Below are 21,365 nucleotides of genomic sequence, written 5' to 3' on the forward strand. Positions count from 1 at the left end.
TAAAAAATTTTTAGTGCCAAACCCATCAATGTCTAACGCGGCTTAAACCCGTTAAAGACAAGGCGACCCAGTACACAAACCATACTGCAAGCTACCTTTAAACAGACAAGGAAAACGTCAGATCGACTTCCGGAACTAAGCGTAACACAACTCAGCTCAATGATATAAAAGTTGAAACCGGTTTTATATAGTGTATATTCTTTATTATAATAGTGTTATGGTTTGAAATTATCATAATTTTATTTTTCATGTGTTATAATTTATTCAATTACTTTTTGTTTTTAAATAATTAACAACTCCTAAAGTAATTTTATTCTTCCAATATTAATTAAAATAATTTGTATGAATTTCAGTTATCAAAGGGAGATATTACTTGTTTTTTTAATTTCAATTATTAAAAAGGGGGATAGATTTGTAAATAACCTGACCTTGTTATATTTGTTATATTTAGCATTTGGTTTCCCGTCTGTGTTATTTTTAGTTTGAAATTTTCTTGTTTTATGGATAATTATTAATGTATTTATTGGTATTGTGTACATTTTGTGTCATTTCTAATGTCTTTAACAGTTGTTTTTATCTATGTAGAAGATTACAAAACAAGGAAGTAAAAGAGTGATTTAAACAGAAAATAAATGTGGTCTAAATTCAACCACATTATATTTTACTTCCTGTATGTTATATTAGGCCAAACTTATTCTACATTTTGTCTCTCGGTGTAGTGTTTAAAGTTTTTAAGTGGAAACTATTTTTAAATAAAGACATATGTTTTCTTCATTTTAAATCATCTTTAGTTAAATCAGAGGTTTTTACTGGGTTTAAAACCTGTGGATTTTAAATTGTCCGGCATCAGTTGGTTCGGACCGGGGATTAAAGGTCAAATGGGGTTATACTGTTTCAAAAACATCATGTTTCTAACTACTGCTACTCGTTAAAAATTCTGTTGAAATTTGCAATTTACACACACATATATAAAAAGGGAAAAGGACCTAGGTCTCCCTAACCCTTTAAGCGTACCGGATGTGGAAAAGTAACAAATTAAGCAAAATAAATCAGTATTTATTTAATAAGCAAAGTAGTCTCTATAATCAGACTTTTACCTTTGTAAGATGAATCGGTACACAAACAGCGTGAACAACGTGCATAAGACACCACCGAGGAAAGACGATATACTTGAAATAACTATATCTGAAACTTGCAACCCTTCGTCAGTGGCTTTTATCTTTGTTGTAGAAAATGTATGATCATTTTGTGCTGTTGTTGTTCCATTGTTTTTTGAAAGCCAAGACAACTGTTTGCATTTTGCACAGAATGATTGTCTGCATGTTGTAGTTATTGGTATTGATATTCCACATTTGGAGGTGGCCTGCGTACACAGTTCCGTAAGTTTGGGTGGTCTTTGGTCAGTTTCAATCTTCACAAGTAATACGAATATATTGTCGTCTGTGTGCTGTTGCGCACTAAGTTCAACGTTGAATGTTCCTAACAGATGTTTGAACTGACATCTCACACTGTCGACTTCACTCTCCTCATCTACTAAAATATAATAATTTTATGTTGTCGTTATACGCCATGGCGCAAATAATTTGAAACGTTTAACCGATTTGAGTTGATTCCGATTTTCAACTAAAAAGAAGGTTCTATTGATAGATTCTATCAGTGATATAACGTTTAGCTAAATCCTACATTTTCCTATTTGTTTGGAATAGAATCGAATTGCCGACCCTTGACTTGTAGCTAGCCAGCCGGATGTTAAAAATGATAAATGTCTATATTATTTGAGAAAACCTGTATTAGTGACACGATATAGTTATTGCATAATAAGTAGTTTAAAATACTTGAAAATCATTTGTTTTCTTATGTTCATGTTGAAACTATAAATAAATGTATTGTAATGGAGCTATCTTAGGGAAATCAAATTTTACGATATTTTACAATTGAATGTTATTTGTGTTGCCATGGCAACAGAAATTCTAAAGCACTCATGCGTCATAAAATTAAAGAGATGTGTAATTATTTAGATTTTGAGTTACAATGTGTACGTGAATTAACGATTGTTTTACCTTTGTCCTCAACTTTGCAGTTGTCGTTTAACGTTAACAGAGTCGTTAAAATCAAGTCGTATTCACCTTCCTCACTTTTTATAACACTATAATATATAACGGAAAATGACACAGATAATCTATACATTAATATGTATGTTAAGAAATATGTATATATAAGACAATTAATGATAAAGCTGCGTCTGCAGGTACATATTTTCTATGTGCAAAACATAATAACAATGGCACATATATTATCATTAATACTCTAGATGGTAAAAAAGAAAATGTACCATTTCTTATTGACAAAAGTGTGGTAAGCTTTGCTTGTGGACAATTAAGGAGCACGTTTTTAATTGTTTCTTTTAATACTTAATAAATGATGAAGAAATATGAAAATTGGTCATTACATTTTCACTGAGTTCCCTGTTCTTGTATAGTCCGACAGTATCTTCAGAAATGACACCATCGCGTCTATATACTTATGAGCTGTTGGTATAAAACATGACAATGTTAACTGTATAGTCGAATATTCCCAGTTCGTTGGTTAATATTTAGCCTGTTGGCGACTAGTGATTTTGCCTGATCATGGTCTACACTGTTCGATATTCTGTCAGAAAATTTTCAGTGAAAAATCCTTTGAATAATAAGTGATACTGCATGATGGAACAGTGCATTTTAGAAGTTTAGCTTGGAAAACGTTAAGAAGAAAATTATATAATATTGCTTTGAAGGTCCAGATACACAATATTTACAATAGTGTAACTAAAGATAATTTCCTACTATCTGCTGAATGAAAAACGTTATTTAGCGATTTGTTTCACTCCTCAAATAAACAGAGATGGATCTAGGATCGAAACAAGCATCAAGTTAGTTTGATATGATGCCAACTTTAAACTTGATGAAAATCCATGCCAATTTCAATTCTTCAATAACTTCTCATCCGAGAAAACTTATATGTTGCATCAATAACAGAGAGTGGGTGGTTTCGAGTCTGCTCTCTCGTAGATCCGCCTGTGGTAAATATAAACGCTCTCTCTCTCTGTATATATATCACTCTATATAAACGCTCTATCTCTCTCTCTATATATAAACGCATGCTGAAGCTGTATATGATACGTTTGTCAAAAGTTATGTCTAAGCTGTAACAGCAATATCACACAGGGAGACTTACCGGTCGAATAGTAGATGAACTAAATTTACCTTTAACGTTTTGGCTCAAAGAAATATTAATATTCAAACCTTTAGAATAAGGAGAGGTTTAAAATATTACTGCAAACGTTTAAATGACTGAAGCCAATAAACGTATATTACGAATCATTGTGCAGGATTCATCCACTTCTACAGTCTTCGCTACTTCAATGTTTCTCATTACCAGTCCTTGCAAAAACAAAGAAGCATGTGCTGGATTGAATTAACATTTTTTTTTTCGGAGAAACAGAAAATTAATTTTATTTTTCTTGACTAATTATTGTTGTTATATTTTCTTGTTCTTTGGCATCATGGAGTCCATTCAATATCTATGTGATAGAATACCGCTTAAGCGGGTGTTAGGGGCCTTCTCTCATGAACAGACTCAACTAAACCAAGTTATATTGCTTGGTTGCATTCTATGCTATCAAAGGATCTTGTTACAGATTTTATTATAATTCATAATTGGTCCTATGATTGGTCATGCGATTAAAATCTGGATCTGTCCTTAGCTGTAGTTGCAGACATTAACGAGCTTCCGCTAAACAGTTACTCAAGGGCTGGATATTTCGATCCGTAATACATTATTTTTATTGCATGCCATATTCTTCAAATAACAGAATAAATTAGATAAAACGAATGGTTTTCTTCATATCACTTTTCTCTTAAAGTTACGTACTTAAACAAAGCGCAGGAAATAAACGTTCGTTAACGGAATTAAACAACAGCGTCGAGTTCCAGATTAATTTTATTGTTTGTAGCGTAACGTTATGTATTTTCTGTTGGGAAACTTTTTCTGAATCGGGAAAAATACTGTTAGGAAATATCTACCTATCTGAGTTTAAAGTTTTACATAAAATTATTACACAAAAACGTAAACTGGCCCCTTCTGTAGGCTATCAATAACGTTACACGACCAGATTTGTTTTCCTACTAAACAAAGAAGATTGAAACTGTGACATTATTGTGCAATGAAAGCAACTGCATATAGTCATCAAAGAGGTTATTCTTACATGACCTGATTTGTTTTTCGACTGCAAGCGTGACGTTAATTAAGAAATAATATATCTCACTTAGTGATTTGTCGCTGAATAAATCATTGTTTGGAGTTTAGATGCGAAGGAATTATATCACGAGGGCGCAGCCCGAGTGATGTAGATCTGATAGATCTAATACGCATCTGAACGACAAACAATGGTTTAAAATAAGAGCAAATTACTTAATGAGATATATTATTTCGATTCTAACACGTTACCAAGGATTTTAAAGTACATCCTTGACGGCATTCATTAAATATTTGTCCGTTTTCAATTTATTTTCCAGCGCGCCGCTATGCGTTTGACGCTATGACGTAATATTGTGACGTCAGAAAAATGGATGTTTAAGAAAGAATTTATAGCAAAAGAGTGTTTTATCACTATTTATGCCGATGGGTGGTTATAAGTCGGACGTAATAATATCACGAGGGTGCAGCCCGGGTGAAATTATTACCGCCCGAGTGTATAAATAGTGTTAAAAAACGGTTTTGCTATAAATTATTTCGATTCTAATATGCCCTTAATCTAAAACAGTAGATACAATATAGAAGCGCTCTTTCTTTGTCGCAACAAAAACGTTGACGTCACCGCACGTTAACGTGACGTCATTCTAGCGTAAGAGTGTTTTAACAGAGGCAGGCATATTAGAATGTATAATAATTCACTGTTTTCAGCCTTCTTTGTTTAATATGAATCGGATCGTGTTAGAATGTGTAACAAAATCACCGCCGTTATGTCACAATTATAACGTCATTTATTGGTGCGCTGCCAAAAAAAAAAAAAAAAAAGAATAATAATAATAAAAAAAAGCAAAAAAAAAAAAAAGCAACAACACAAAACAGGAAAGCATTTGGCAGACGTCGTCAAGGATGTAAACAGTATTTTAAATGGCTAACAATGCTTTTATCGTCACAACGATGTTATGTGACGTCACGTCAACGTGATACTTAGCGCCTTGTACGCATCAAGAAATAGCGCTTTCAAATTTCATGAAATATTTTGTCCTAGAAATTCAAATAATATATCCCAAACAGAGCTTTTTTTCTGGAATGTCATCCAGGTGCGTATCATTATATCACTCGAACTGTGCCCTCTGATATAATTTCTTCGATTCTAAAACTCCAAACAATGATTTTATTCAATAGATAATATTACTGTTTGGAATATATTATTTCGAAAGTATAGTAGTTGAAACGAGTTTTTTTTTAGGTAAACTTACAATCATTTAATTTTTTATGACTTTGGAAACATATGAATACAAGTACAAGTTGAATTAAAACCCAACTACAAAATACGAAAGGATTTAAAACAAGTGAAAAATGTGCTGTCGCATGACAACAAGCTAAACTATTCAACGGCCTTTCCAATAAAGAAAGTTCAATGAATGAATACAAAAGTCGAAAAGGGGGCATATTTTTAATGCAAAATAGAGTAATGGAACATGTACAATGCATGTCAGATCATTACAGTGAACAAATGTGTAAAGTTTCTATGGGTACTATTACTAAAATGCCAGCTTACATGAAAAACTTAACCCCAACAATTGCCTAGTCGCAAAAGGGGCATAATTTTATAAAAAATATATACTAGAGTTATGGAACCTGTGCATTGAATGGCAGTTAATTACAGTGAATAAGCGTGTGAAGTTTCAATCCATTCACGCGAGTGATCACTAAGATACCAGCTTACCTACAAAAAAACTTAACCAAATTTTGTCTACGAATGGATGAGTACAATAGCTCTACATATTCTATGAATAATCGAGCTAATGAAAAGATCAGAAACAGTATCTTGGTTTAACTTAAGCATGACTTTGAATAACATTAGTTATAAAAATCTATGTCCTGTTTACTTTCCGCGGTTTTCGTTTGAATACGGAGAAATTATATATTATACGCGAGCTCTCAGTGATCTTGAGCACAAAGGTGAACATAAATCGTTTCTTTTTTATTGTATTTTTAAGAAAAAATAATTTCAACAATTTAAGGTACATACCATAAACTATCATTGCTGCAAGGTGATTCTTCATGATGTCTTTTGCCGCTGAAATAAATATCTAAAGCAGCATATGCCTCCAGATTTGGCTAAAAAAATCTTTCTTTCAAATTGAAGTTTGGTCATTTTATGAACATAAGTATATGATTTTTTGTTTCTAAAATATTTTAAAAGTTCCAAATCAAGAAAAAATATGACCGCGCCGGGAATCGAACCCCGGACCTCCGCGACAATAAAGACATTTTCCCGTCGTCGTAACCAATAGCGCTATAGCTGAAGTAGTGAATAATGAGTTCAAACTATAGATATTTATAATAGAGACAGTTTACCTGGAGTAAAAGCGTGACAAACGCTTTTCGATTTTCGTCGTAAAAAGTAGTAAAAACAGCAAATTCTCATGTGTTTCCGTAACATAAAGTTTGTCAGTAATTAAGTTTTAAAGCCTTCTTAAGAAATATAGCATTTATTTCAAGATATCTAAAAATATATTTTATTTGTTGTCGAACGATCTTGAGGCATGCTGCTTTAAGAAGATCATTAAGTATTGTATTGAATCTATTGATCAACCTCGATGTAGTGTGGCTGACCTCTGTCGTTCATTTTGGTGCCAACACGACAACATGGCAAACGAGAAAATAAGCGCGCCGATACGGCAAATACGATATTTGTCGTATTTGTGCGCATGTTTGTCGTGTTGGTGCCATTCAAACGCGCCATCACGCTAAAACGAAATGGCAGAGATCAACCACCATACTGATGACAAGTTTTCACGACGCAAAAGGTCTAATTTGTATTTAGTTAACTCTGACACATGCATTTTCCTGTAATCTTTTATTATATAATACGCATATACCTGTCTTATACTGTATCATACAGAATCTCCTTGTGTGTTTGATTTTCGACAAATATTCGAGAGTATTACAAAAAAGAAGATTAACACTTAGCCTGCTGGTGGCAAGTTTATTCTGCCTTTGCGACCAGTGCAGACCAAGATCAGCCTGCACATCCGTGCAGTGTGATCATGGTCTGCACTGTTCGCCATTCAGTCAGTATCTTTTTGGTAAACACCCCTTTTAACAGTAAATGGTACTATCCTAATTGAAAGATGGACCAGTCCATTATAGAAATTTAGCAGGCTAAGGGTTAAGCATCAGAAAACAATTTAATTAAAATACACTTAGATTGCAAGTTTGTAAACTTGAAACAATCTTTTAATTAAAAGAGCATAGATGAATATGTAAATATGATAAAATAAGACAACTTACATTGGGAACTTCAAACGTAAACGCCCTGGATTAAAATGCTAATTGTAACAATAGATGCGGAAGTTTTATGCGCTTGGTCACACGCGTTATCGGAAATACCCGTTCGTTTCACCACTAATTTTCAAGCCACGCAAGCCATGAAATATAAATAGTTTCCTTTGTTGAAACTGTCACGTTCCTGACGTATTCGTGTAACAGAAAGTTACACTAATTCAGGCGCACGTATCAAATAATTTCATTAAACAGAAATCAGCTGGGATTACCTTTTATGACTTTAAAATTCCTTGAAATTGACCCCCACCCAAAGCCTCTTATATTGTTTGTGGTGTTTAAAATATGACGCGGTAAATAATAAAAATATATAAATATGCTTTTCAAATACATTATGTATATCAATATTTACTAATTGTTAGGGCATTTATAGTGTTGAAATAGCAATTCTTTTACCAAATTTTGGTGGAAACAAGTTTTCCTTCTATCCAATGCACATGTACGTTCACATGAATTTACAATTATGTTGATAGTCGAAAAAGAGTTTGTATGGTATCATTTTGTTGCCAGATTAAATCCAAATTTGATAGTAGTTTTTGTTTATTTTAGTATTTAGATATAATTAAGTATGTATTAATTTTATATCCGAGGAAAATTGTAGAAAATGTTTTGGTAAAGATGTAAATGAACAAAACATTTACAAAACGATGGTTAACGAAAATGTAGAAAATGAAAATTATGTATTTCTCCCCGTGCTGCATCCAATCTGTGGAATTTTCGTCGTGGCAGACACAGGCAAATACAGGCATAGCAGAACTTCAGGTATAGATTTAAATGGTAGATCATGTGTACGTTGCATATATCATTATTGTGTTAAAATCGGTAACGAACTGTGCCAAAGCGAGTCATGTCAACTCAAAAGGATATCAACTGCAACAAAATAGATGAACCAGGTCACAGAAAACAAGACCTATGTATTATAGTCCTTGGTTGAGCAATCAGTGCTCGCTGCCGTAGCAGCAGTATTGTCTTATTGATAAAAAATCACAATGTTCGACCTAAAAAGCTATATTAAAATCTTTAGGTAACCGTTAAAAATTGAAAACTTTACAGCGTCGCATGTCTGCGTCGATAATCTTTTCGAGTATTACAGACACAGACAAAAATATGTGTCCACAGGCTGAAATTTGAGTGTTCTTGACACTAAAACACAGAAGAGGTATCATCAATGATGTTCCAATCTTCTAAACGACATTTAGAACTTGTTGGCAGTAATACCATGTAATTCAACTCCTCATAAATTGCATAGAAAAGGATTATTAATTCAACATTCGTTTCCATATTTGCTGATACAAGCTGCATGGGTATTATAACCTTAGCCGGTGGTGTGTGGTATGCTGGAAGCAATGATGGGAAGGCATCAATAACCAGGGTGTTTGAGCATCTATTTGCAGCCCGTCTGGGTGTACCATGTATGGTGTTAAGCACTGGCTGTAAGAGGAATATAGCTTATGGAGGGGAGGATGTTGTTATGTTCGTTTCCATATTTTCAGATTTGTGCATTACATGTTTTCTAACCACCACCATCCACAATATCATTGCATTTTTGTGTACATTGTTCATTCTTTCTCTCCAGGTTTTAGGTTTTATAAAAGTTATCATTTTTATCTGTATGTATATGTATCTATATCTTAAAAGTGTAGTCATTGGTATCTATTCATTTTCTCCCGATTCTGCCTCACTAAATTGTACTAAGTGGAACCGTTACGCAATAAGTATAGAATTTGCAATTTATTATTGTAGAGGACCATATGTTAGACTGGCTCTAGCTAAATATGTTCTCCGCTTTAAATAAAGTTATTATTCTTATTATTAGGAAGACACATCTAAGAAAAATCATTGAGAAACGTATAAACAATATCGACTCTGCTGACTTATTTTTGTATCTGCATCCCCACGTGGTACAGGATATTATATCATAGCAATTTCTGAAAATTAATTGGTTTGCGAGTTACTGTGATGAAGCTATCCAGCTGGATTATGGATCCAGTTACTGTGAGGAAGCCATCCAGCTGGCTTATGGAAGGTCGATGGTTCTACCCAGGTGCCCGCAAGTGATGAAATAATGCACGGAGGGACACCTGGGATCTTTCTCCATCACCAAAACTGGAAAGTCGCCATTTGACCTATAATTGTGTCGGCGTGACGTTAACCCCAGCTAAAACAAAACAGAAATCAAAACCAGTATTAAAAAGTTAGATCCTGAAAGTGTGATGCTAAAAAGAGGACATCAGTTACGCAAACGCCCGTATATGAAAGGAAAACCAAATTACGTTGTTCATAATTCGTCCGATACATGTTTTCAGTTTGATATTTATACCATCAAACAAAAACCCATTCTCCATAGATTATATTTCGATACGCTTTTGAAGTCAGGTCGATTTCCAAAATCATTAAAAAGCAATGCAGACAAAGAAAATACTTATCTCGGTGAAGTTCACAATGTATAAAAATAGCTGATTAATGGTGAGAACTGTTATCATGCAGCCGCTGGCTTCTTTTTGAGATTTTGAGCCATACACAAGACACAGATGATATTGGTTTATAACGATATACTAGCTGATCATGTGAAAAGTAAGTCGTGTTGAATTGACTTCGGGGAGATATCAGATATATTGAATTAATCATGCTATAGGATGTTCTCTTTCACTCCTTGTACCGCAAAGGAACTAGTCCAACATTCAGCATGTCGTCACCTTAGCGCAAAAAGTGAATAAGTCCTTCTTTAAGTCAATAGAGGATATTTGTTTGTTTTGAGTGAATATGGAATATATCTCATTGAGTATTGAGAAAATTTTAAATATTTTCATGAGCGCGTAGCGCGAGTGAAAATGTGAAATTTTTCTCAATTCGAGATGAGATATATTCCATATTCACTAAAAACAAACAAATTTTCTTTTTATGTTTTGCTTAATTACGTTGAGATGTGCATTATGCAACAAATTTTAATCTCAGCGCGGGAAACAGACGCGAGTAAACGAACATGACGTCAGACGTGTTGTGACGTTAGACGTACACGACAAAGTCTCATTTGATTTTATTTTTTACTGCATAACGTTATGAAATTCTCATTTAGTAAAATAATTTGAATCGAGAAAACAAAGTGCGACTACAATTTTCATCCTGTTTTAAGCAAATAATTTAAAATTCATACACAATGTACAAATAGATCGGCATTTACAGTGAGTGATATGCAGTGAGTGATATGGATTATATCTCACTGATAAAACACAGTATTTCATCAGATAGCATAAAATAAATACAGACATCGTCACCTCAACGCAAGAAGTGGATAACTGCATTTATGTTATGCATATTATTATAATTATATGTTTACTGTGTTACAAATGATGCGAGTCAGAATTTCCTCAAAGAAAGTTCTATTCTTAGCTAAGGCTTTACCAACAGTTACCTGCATTCAAGTAAGGATTACATGTATTCATAATAACCATAATTCGTAACCCCATAAACTGTTTACAAGGGTATATTGCGCATTCTTTGGATAGTTAGTTAATCAACCCTGTGTAATAAACGCCGTACCTAAAACATTGATGTTATTATTACCTTCAACAATGGGTAATTTATCGTTAAATAAAATACCCCGTAAGTGTAATGTCAATCCTAACTGGTGTTTATTATTGCTAATTTAAAAAAAAAAATGTATCTCAGTATCTCGGTAAAAAGAGCGTCTAGCCTTACTCCCGAATAAAATTTCACCTAATCCAGTTAAAGAATTTTTTAATTTTAGGAAAACAGAACTTTAAAAGGAAAAAGTCTGAAATCGCCATAATAATAGAAACTTTCTGTTTAGATACATTGGCAGGCTACGCACCATGGTGACACGCCAATATTGGTTAAAAAGCAGCCTTAACGCCCTAATAGTGCAACAAAAAAATTGCCTTTCCTCATATTTGCAATTTCGACGCTTTCTATATTTCTTTTCAGTCTCCAGTATTCACATCGACGACAATATTTTAAAATACAGGCCTTTAGGTATACACCATCATGCTTTCGTCAGGACAACGGCAGCTGACATTAATAATTTGCTGGTGCTCTTTGCCACGTATCGGCTTGCCAGTTAAATTATGTTTTCATCTGATGCGTGGTAGCGTTCCAAATATTTGTCATACTCACTTCATGTTTCCTTTCTCAATAAAACAACATTGCCTACTTCGAATCATATTTGTTGTATCTTTTCGGACAGTGCAACCAGTACTATGGAAATGTGTACATGGTGAGATTTAAACCTTCATATGATGAAAATTTGCATATAAAATGATATTTTTTATATTTGTCATAAACGTTCATTTTGAGATTACAAATAATATGTGCCAACTGGATTATATCTATATCCGGAATATCTTAGAAATATAGGCCTATACACAATGGAACATAAACGAATGAAAGAAGTAATTTGGAACCGCCGTGGAATGGTCAGTGGCAAAAGAAAACGCTACTAGGGAGTTTAGACCGGTTAAAGGCGCACTAAACCTTACTCTTAACTACCATCATGTTCCAAAGTGGTGACAAGACAGTGCAAAAATGTTGTGCCCACCAAGTGAATCCCGTACGAACTACAATATATATGGTTAAAAGAGGCTGTTGTAAAACACAAAAATGCTCGTGTAGATTTATGTAAAAAACGCAAAAGAACCATATACGCATGCACACCATACCTTTGCAGAAGACAGAGCGTCAGGGAATCAAGAGAAACATTGTTAAGGAACAGGGCAAATGACAGCAAATGACAGATGTCAGAGTAGCTCAGTCCCAGGTGACTTAAAAAACTGTCTATTATTGAATCCCGTCAGTCAGAATCAAGAATAACGTGTTGAGCTAAGCCTCCTTGTTCACGGATTCAGCTTTTCTAGTTCAATTCTTTTTTTGTGGAATTGCTTTCGATTCAGTTTTTCATAGTCAATTTTTGAAAAACAGGATTGATTTTCAGTATTATCTTAGTCCATATGAAATCGCCATCGATGATATGTATGACACATTCCTAAGATATACCAAATTGATATTCCGCTAGTATAACCGGTAGTGACCTTTTTTTGTCGTAGATAGATTATATAGATTTCATTTTAATTGGAGCATTGCGTGTCATTTGGAGTTATGACACTGACACATTGTTATGGTATGACACCACAGTGGAATACAAAAGTAAATATTCAGATTAATACTTTTAACTTAAATCAGCACTCTTTAATTTTTATTTAGAACCTATAATGTTCCTGTGGGTTAAATACGATCAAAGTATATCTTACTCACTTATACAGTTATTTTTCATCCAATTCTATACGTTAAATAACAATGAATGTAAAGAGTGTAAATCTTATTTAATGAATGATATAGACACAGACAGTTTAAATAAAATAATTGTACAGTAAGCTCCAAAAATAGTTAGAAAGTCTTTAAGAAAAGCATACTAAGTACTGAAATATGAGCCGCACCATGAGAAAACCAGCCTGCACTGGTCAGGATCCATGCTGTTCGCTAACAGTTTCTATAATTGCAATAGGCTTTGAAAAGCGAACCATGCTGGTCGCAAATGCACTGTGTTGGTTTTCTCATGGCGCGGCTCATATCTAGCTTGTAATACAGAAGATGATTATAAACCAAAACAAATCTTATATAAGTATCAGAGACACAGATTTACCTTTATATACTAAACACCACTTAGTTATGACATCTAAACTGTATGAAAGAAGCTGGTGAACATTTTCTAACAATCAAATAATATAGGAGAAATGAAGCAATAGTCAGAAAAGGTTATAACATATTCGAACGTACAAATAAACTATTTACGGTATATTACAGATTCAATAGTTAAAAGTATAGCATGGATGATGATTGATAAAATATTAAAGATATATATATATGTTCTCATGGAAATCATAACACTTATACCCTTTCAAGAGTATGGTATGCATGTCCATCAGTGTCATTTTCAGATCCACTTTCTTCATCATTTTGCTCAACATCTGGAGTAGAGCTGTCAGATTGCTCAATGTTATGCAGTGTAAAATAAGCATGGTCGCTTGAAGACGGATCGACTGCAGTCAATTCGGTCGGGTGTAGCTCACAGCCTTGAATTTCATTAGCTTTATCTGTTACATTTGCCAGAGGTCCTTTCGCGTCGTCTGCTAATACTAAATAATCATGGCACTCGCTTGTGCGGTCATTGTATTCAGGTCCTTTCGAACTTCCTTGTTCTTCATTGCGATCATTCGTCTCTCGATTGTTCAGTCCAATGTATGTGTGGTCATGCAAGTCACTGGCCCTTGTATCCTCGTAAACGTTAGTAATTTCTTCTGATTTCAGTTCATTATAAACATGGTCCTTCTTCGCAGCCTCACTTTGTTCTTTTACTTGTGATTGTTTAGATTTTTCATTGGAGTTTGTCAGTAACGTATTTTCTCTTAGCCTTGTATCCAGTCCGAGGTAAACATGATACGAGTGTTCTTCATCTGTTTTTGTACGTTCCATACTAGTCAATGTTTCATAGGTCTTTTTGTCGGAATCAATCTTACTTCCTTTGGATACAAACGCCTATAAAAGAAGGACATACTAAAACAAAAACAAATGGAATCAAGCATATAGTAACATGAAAGGGGATCCTTTTTTTAAAACTACTTTTTCGTCAAGGTATCCAGCCATTGTGGGCTTTTATCAGTGTAGAGTTTTTGTGACTTTATTTTAGAATAACAGTTATACTTACCTCAGCTTTAACGGCATCATCATCTAGAATAATGACTTCGTCTTTAGCTTTACGTGTTTCAGTTCTAAATAAATAAAGAAATAAATAAAGAAATAATTTAGTTAATTATTACCGGCCCCTATCATAGAACATGCAAGAAGAAGGATACATGTATTTCCTTCATTCAGCGAGGCATTTAAGTCTGCAATGAAAATATGCTGGTAAGTTTTCTAAAGCTAACACACTAAGTACATTTCTTTTGTAAGAAAGTTTCAAAAGAAGTACAACTGTCTTTCTTTTTGGGAGTAAGAAAAAAATGCTTTAGTACGTGGAAAACGATTATTTATTCGGTCATTTGCAGACATCTCTGGAAAATAAAACACAACTAAATAATCATATTTAACGTAATTATGCTTGCAATGTTAATGTATCTTACTCTTTGACCGCTCTCTTTTGGTATTTATTTGTAAAATTATACTTTTTTCCTTATTTGATTTCATCGGTGCATGTTCATGTTCAAGTTTCTGTTTTGTACCTCTATGTATCCCAAATTAAAACGTAACATAAAATCTTAGCAAATAATATTTGTTTTATCACTGTATTTGTAATTATTTCCGTCCTTTCGAAAAATCATCAGATTACACGGTGTCAGAAAGGTCTTAAAACTTCGACTTTCATCCCGTTTGCTGTTAATTCCTTTACCTTGCAGGTAGATTAAATGATCCTACAACAAACCACTGTCTTACTAATGTGTTAATTCAGTTGCCTTACGATGATTTAACTAAAACAACATTTCAACCTGGCAATCGCGGCCGTCCCATACAGAGTTACTGTTCTTCTATTTCCACTAACTTCACGAACCTAATTTAGATAGGAAAAAATAGAACGGCAAGAAAACACTAATATTTTTATCTTGGAAACGATATCTATAGCAGGAACTTATAATCTGACTTGATTCAATTACGCTAGCGATGCGGCAGCCATTTTGTTTAAATAATCAAAATTCATGTCTGAAATGTACTTGCAGGATATGGAATATATCCTGTCTCCAAGTGACAGAAATGCAAGAATCATGAAGGAGGCAAGATAAATATATATCCGCTGCAGAACTCATGCATATTACTCGATACAAATCTAATAACCTATAATTATTCAGTGGAGTAACAAAAGCTATCCTATGTATTTAAATAATTCTCGATAAATTGATTCTGGGTTTTGAATGATAGGAACAATTGAAAGTGCCCCATAACGCAACAATTTGTAAAAGCATATACCCCTTGCACACGTGCCGACGAAACACCAAAAGCAGTAAGGCCACAGAGCACACTACTCCGCCAACAAAGGAACATATACTAGCAATCACAATATCGGATGATTTTGCACATATGTCTGGAAAAAAAAAGAAGAAATAAACAAGCACCTGATAGCTAAACGAACAGAAAATGCAGAGACTTTCTGGTTTTAATAATAATAATGATAATAGTATGTATGTGTGTGTGTTCGGGAATTAGCGTCCTTTTTAAAACAATTTTTCAGTCATACAAACGACGATGTCTACTTGTAGCAGACAGCGCAATGCCCAACTTTATAGTGCTGCCTCACTGGAATATCACGCCGTAGACACGTGACATGATACCCCACCAAGTCACATATACTGACATCAGGCTGACTAGTCCTGGTAATACCCTCTTAATGCTGAGCGCCAAGCGAGGATGCTACTATGTATGACGCGGCCGAGGATCGAACCCACGACCTCCCACACTTGAAGCTAGGCTACCAAGGCGGTAATAATGATTGTAATAATAACAATGATAATAATAATTATTATAATAATTTTAATTACGATAATATTATGATTATCTTCACGTCCTCCATTACAAAATAAAGTAAACATATAAATGAGAGCAAAGACAAAAATACCATAAATACAATATATAGTACAATGGTAAAAACAACAAAATATTTGTCAATATTACACACACAGTCAAGATTTATAGGTGAAATCTACACATATGTGTAGTATTTACACTCAGATACAACATATATATATCGAATGAAACGAATCTTGGTATTACTAACATATTAAAGAAGAGGAAATTGATAGCGTAGTGCGCCGTTAAATCAACCCTTCTTTCGTTTTCACAATACATGTGCTCTTCGCTATTTTACGATACATATGCTATATTTCAGTGTCAAATATTTAGTAACTCATCGGCTTATGTATTTTTCTATAAATGATTCACTTAATGACTACAAAATCCATATTTTAAGCCTTAATTATCCATTTTTCCATGTTAAAACACTTCAGTTTATTGTGTCGTCCGCCATTTTGTATGCTGTTTAGGCGTGACGTCATACACGTACAGGTAGTTATTATTTACGTCATCAAGTTTCTTAGATCTAGTACATTTTTCTAGTAGGGGGTTCCTGTCTTTACTGTTTGATGAAAACTTTCATTATTTTTCGTATATTTTAGCGCACATTCAATTACCACTCTTAAGCCGTGCACATGTACGTCTTTTCTGTTGCTGTTTGAGGTGTCGGAACTGTTTGAAATACTTTTGCGCCATTTTGTTAGATATTTTTGAACTATCTCAAACACTCTTGATTTTGTTTGAAGTACCCGTATATAAAGCGGTGTTTACTGTTTGACGGCACTCCGCAGCCAGTAAAATCTTGGGCATAGCCTTCCGTAGTAATTCATTTCAGCACTATAAATCCGTTATAAAATACCTTAGCACTTATTTGGTAATAATACGTTATATTTAACATAATTATTTTAAAGCATTAACAGAAATACTTCGTCAATTCTTAAGGTTTAGCTTTCTGAATCTCGTATGGTAATTTTTCGGAAACTTTCTGCAGTTTTCTTTATTTTTAAGTTATCGTAGATTAAAATACCAGTGATTTATAGGATTCTTAATTCTTGAATTCAGTAAGCCATCGACACCTCACTTTATATTTGAATAATGCTATTGTTGCTTTGAACAGTTGTTTGTTGCCGACACTGTTAAATTACGGTATTCTTAGATCTACCATTAATAAAATTTCATAAACCGTTAGAGCTCTTACTTGTTTTCTGGAGTTTAGTCCTTATACTTATTTCGTCCATTGCTGCGGAGTCATTTGTGGTGTTCTGTGTCCGTCCGTGAGTCCGTTCTTCATTTGACACTCTGTCAAAGTCTTAGCCAGTTTTAGCGTTGTCCGTCTGTCTGAATGTCTGATATTCGACAGTAAATGTGCCTGACTGTCTGATTTAGTAGAACCACACATCCGTCACTGCGAGCGTTACCAGCTCGCAACAATACTAGTATTATGAGGATATGTAAGTGATCACTGACCTTCGGAATTTTGTGACTGAGGAAGTCCAGTTTCGGTAGATGTTGTCAAACCGGTTGTTTTGGTACTAGTACTTCTATCTGTTGTGGTATGGATGTTCCTTGTCTCTGTGCCTGTCGTTGGGAGTGTGCTACATCGTGTATTACAGGAACACGTGGTGGAAGCAGTAGTTGTTTTACAAGGCTTTTGTGTAACTTGATAATTGCATGCATTTATGATTCTTTCTATTGCGTATTTGGTGTCCGCGTTAGATCCTTCTGCTATCGATAGTAATAACAACTCTTTGGTAGGAGTCCAAACCACTTTCATACTGTCTAACACCTTTTGCTTGTAACATGTCACATTGTGTTCAGTGTTTAGGCTTTCTGAGGAAAGGAAAAAGTATACTCCAATAAAAATGTTAGTTTGCAACCGCTGTAAGCATTTTAAAACGATGAATATCATTCCTACAGGCGTAATTTTGACGAATAAGGCCCCATGTTTACATAATATTTTTCGGTCTCAGATAAGTTCATGTTTGGAAGCTTGATGGCGAATTTTACAAGACCTTCAATATTACATTTCAGTAGAGACTGACAATCAGTACTGAATAGTCACTTAAAGATACAAATAGTTATTAACTTATAATAAGCTTTAATTTTAAATGTGCAATTTAGATGTAAATGACCAACACATTTTTACTGTAAAACTAAGCTGAGACCGAAAATATTTCGTGAACAGGAGGCTAAACCCAGTTGTTTGAAATTTTAACAGTTTAAGCTTATTTTTCGACATGTTTGAAGACTTAGTATAACAAATGTATGATTGTGAACACTAAAATGTCTTTACATTTAAATCAAAACATCATAACGGTGTTTACCATCAATACTAATATTCTGAATCAAAATTTAATTGGTGGTTAGTTTTACAGCCGATAAAAGTTCCAAACACCTGGGCCTAGGACTCGATACCGAGCTCGTGCATAAGGTTAAAAGACCACACCCCTAGCGGTCATGACACATCGGGATAATTTAAAGAAGCTTAGTAGATGGTAATCTTAAGAACATTTCTCAGAAACGATTTTCAAATCTTTCTGGTGAGTCTTTTAAAAGTTTCTCCCCACTACCAGAATTAGAAATAAAACAAGTCTGGTAGAGGACTATCCAAGGAACAACCATGCCAGGTTTCATCATCTTACATCGAGTGGATGGTTTCACAGGAGATATCGCTTATGAAAATGTTTAAAAGACAGTGAGCGATAACTCACCAAACTCCCATTCTCTTAAACACGAGCTTTCTTGAAGATTTCTCAAAAGACTTTTTGAATCGCCGACAGGTCTGTAAAATAAAATGTACGAGTAAACGATACAAAGGATTGAACACCAATGGTGATAAATATGAACTAATATTACTCATGTTAAAGACAAGAAAATGAAGGACATCTTAAATCAAAGCAGGACTGATTGCTGTAGTTTTGGTATACTTTAAATTGCCTTGACGGATGTACAATAAATGGAATGAGTCTAAAATCTTACATTGTGAATGGCTGATTGGCTGCTCTGTTCGCTTCAATCAGTATTTTCATAAACGAAGTAACCGGTTCCGCAAAACTTTCAACTGCAAAAAATGAAAATAAATGTATAAACATTCACTGATTCAGTAAAATACATACTTCATTTCCTAAGCAATGGTTGGGGCATGCCCGCCCGCTTAGCTCAGTAGGGAGAGCGTTAGTCTACGGATCGTGGGGTCGCGAGTTCGATCCTCGGGCGAGGCGTATGTTCTCCGTGACTATTTGATAAACGACATTGTGTCTGAAATCATTAGTCCTCCACCTCTGCTTCATGTTGGGAAGTTGGCAGTTACTTGCGGAGAACAGGTTTGTACTGGTACAGAATCAAGGAACACTGGTTAGGTTAACTGCCCGCCGTTACATGACTGAAATACTGTTGAAAAACGGCGTTAAACCCAAAACAAACAAACAAAATAGAAACATAGACTGTCCGTTTGTCTTAACATATTAAAAGGAATTATATGAAACTTGACATATGTCTAGATGACAGTGACAAAACATAAAGGGCTCAACAATAAAAACTATACTGTATATTAAATAATTTTCGAAGTACTTCTCTGTTTGTACATATTTTCCAGCAATGACTTTGCACCAGTTTACTGCTGGTGGGAATGTAAAGAAAGATAAAATAATGCAAAGAGAAGAAGTACCTGAGCTAAATACCATTTTTGTCTTTTTCTGAATTACAGAAAAACTTCTGTATTTGTGTTCTTAACTTTTCCTTTATGTCTGGCCAATTACTGTGCGACTATGTTCAATAGAACTTAAATATAAGATCCCCGAATCTATCTCGAATAATTTCGCTTTATCTCAGTATTTGTACTTTTCGGACAATAATTATGCAATTATCACCGTTGTTATAAATTAATGGTCAGAAAAACGGTGCCATTATACATGTATATTTCCTACTCCCAAGTAAACCATGACACACAACGGGAGAATATACTAACCCATTTCAATCGCACATTTCTCATCTAGAACGCGCAGTTCGGCAAATGATTACCAAGAATATTGACATTTAATAATTTATCTTCTACTCCATCGTTTCTAAATGTTTCTTATCAAAGAGACATTTCGAATACTTAATGTTTTCGTCAACGTTATAGAAAAACTTGGATCACCTTCCCTACTAATCTTCCGGTGCAGACGGTAACATATATACTGAACAGCTTTAGAATAAATAAACAAATAAAATGTGTAGCACTGTGTGGTTTCACATTCAGAATCATTTCTGGACGAGTTTCATGTAAATACTGCACATTCTGATGTTTGTTTGTTTACATTTCGCCTTCATGTACACACGGCTGTGTCTAGAAGTTGATCTAAGAATGTTTCCTATAGCATTGAAAAAGACATAAAATACGCGGAGTGCAATAAGTGGGAATTTGCCTTGAATAATAGCCAAATTATCTCCCTCCTCTGAGTACTTAATTTTTTGTCAAACAAAAGCGTTTTACAAAATATTAATGGGGATACTGTAGTATAAAAAATTGCCATAACGACAGACGTTGATGAGTGGGTGGTAATGCGGAATGCTTTCTTGAATAATGTTTTTATTATCTGCCTTTAAACGTACTTTTTCTGTTTTTGGTCTAGGCAACGTGTGCCAAAAGGTATTCAATTATTTTGAAATATTTCAGCGAGATAATTGATTTTAAATCAGTGGTTTACTATTATTTCACCAAGACGCGGGTAGCGGTCAAAAGTTCAGAAAAAGTTACTGTAGTTAAAATAAGTTGTGTGAAACTCATTAGGTATATTAAATATAATCTTATTTTACTTTGTTGTGTGCAATGGTTTGAGTTATCCGTATCTGCTTCACCATCCACGCAATACGCCATCAGCACTGAGAATAAAAAAAGAAACAACTGTTATTGTTCTTGATATATTGTCCTTGTAGAAAGTGCAACTTCTGATAACATTTTAGCTCTCCGCCTGAACAAGGATTTGCATAGTTCTAAAAGTCGCATTATTTTGAACTTTTGTCAATATAATTGACTTAGCCAGCTTTTCAATAATTCTGAAAAAAAAGCAGTATCAAAAGTTCTACCCGCCCTGCCGATTAGCCGATAACCATGTATCGAGAGGTCGGGTGCGGCTTTTGTTCTCATCATTACGATTTGACAGAAGACAGTTTGTCTCCAAGCCAAATGGAAAAGTAAACATAAAGTCGCTAAGAAGAAGTCACTTCTGGTACTG

At 34.3% G+C, this 21,365-nt stretch overlaps 2 protein-coding genes across 11 annotated transcripts; both read right to left on the reverse strand.

The window, feature by feature from the left end:
- Positions 1–1,046: 1,046 nt before the first annotated feature.
- Positions 1,047–7,602, reverse strand: LOC123528467 (uncharacterized). 10 transcript variants are annotated; one of them, XM_053532512.1, is made up of 7 exons: positions 7,528–7,602; positions 6,592–6,782; positions 6,263–6,310; positions 3,354–3,419; positions 2,450–2,528; positions 2,061–2,146; positions 1,047–1,533 (listed from the first exon to the last, which is right to left on the reverse strand). In XM_053532512.1, exons 2-7 carry the CDS (start codon positions 6,674–6,676, stop codon positions 1,094–1,096), a joined length of 804 nt encoding a protein of 267 aa, XP_053388487.1. In that variant the 5' UTR covers positions 6,677–6,782; positions 7,528–7,602; the 3' UTR covers positions 1,047–1,093. The 10 variants fall into 10 exon arrangements, with proteins under 10 accessions (XP_053388487.1, XP_045164134.2, XP_045164135.2 ...); XM_045308199.2 differs by lacking the exon at positions 6,592–6,782 and having other exon boundaries at positions 6,263–6,323; positions 7,528–7,580; XM_045308200.2 differs by lacking the exon at positions 6,592–6,782 and having other exon boundaries at positions 7,528–7,570.
- A 5,295-nt stretch (positions 7,603–12,897) lies between these two features.
- On the reverse strand, positions 12,898–21,012 carry LOC123528463 (uncharacterized; the record flags this gene model as incomplete). Its single annotated transcript, XM_053532517.1, has 7 exons — positions 12,898–14,127; positions 14,297–14,360; positions 15,550–15,664; positions 17,617–17,979; positions 18,861–18,931; positions 19,129–19,210; positions 20,947–21,012. Coding segments are annotated over 7 exons (1,409 nt in total), but the record flags the coding sequence as incomplete, so codon positions are not given.
- Between the last annotated feature and the right edge of the window lie 353 nt (positions 21,013–21,365).

Source organism: Mercenaria mercenaria, unplaced genomic scaffold, assembly GCF_021730395.1.
Source record: "Mercenaria mercenaria strain notata unplaced genomic scaffold, MADL_Memer_1 contig_1326, whole genome shotgun sequence".
Classification (NCBI taxonomy): Eukaryota; Metazoa; Mollusca; class Bivalvia; order Venerida; family Veneridae; genus Mercenaria; species Mercenaria mercenaria.

What these genes read in the sequence shown, in the direction of transcription:
- LOC123528467 (XM_053532512.1), bottom strand. Translation starts at nt 6,676, where the DNA reads ATGTTACGGAAACACATGAGAATTTGCTGTTTTTACTACTTTTTACGA. An exon ending in TGAATCCTGCACAATGATTC is followed by an intron (nt 2,529 to 3,353) that starts GTAATATACGTT and finishes TTATACCAACAG; the next exon opens with CTCATAAGTATATAGACGCG. An exon ending in ACAGGGAACTCAGTGAAAAT is followed by an intron (nt 2,147 to 2,449) that starts GTAATGACCAAT and finishes TATATATTATAG; the next exon opens with TGTTATAAAAAGTGAGGAAG.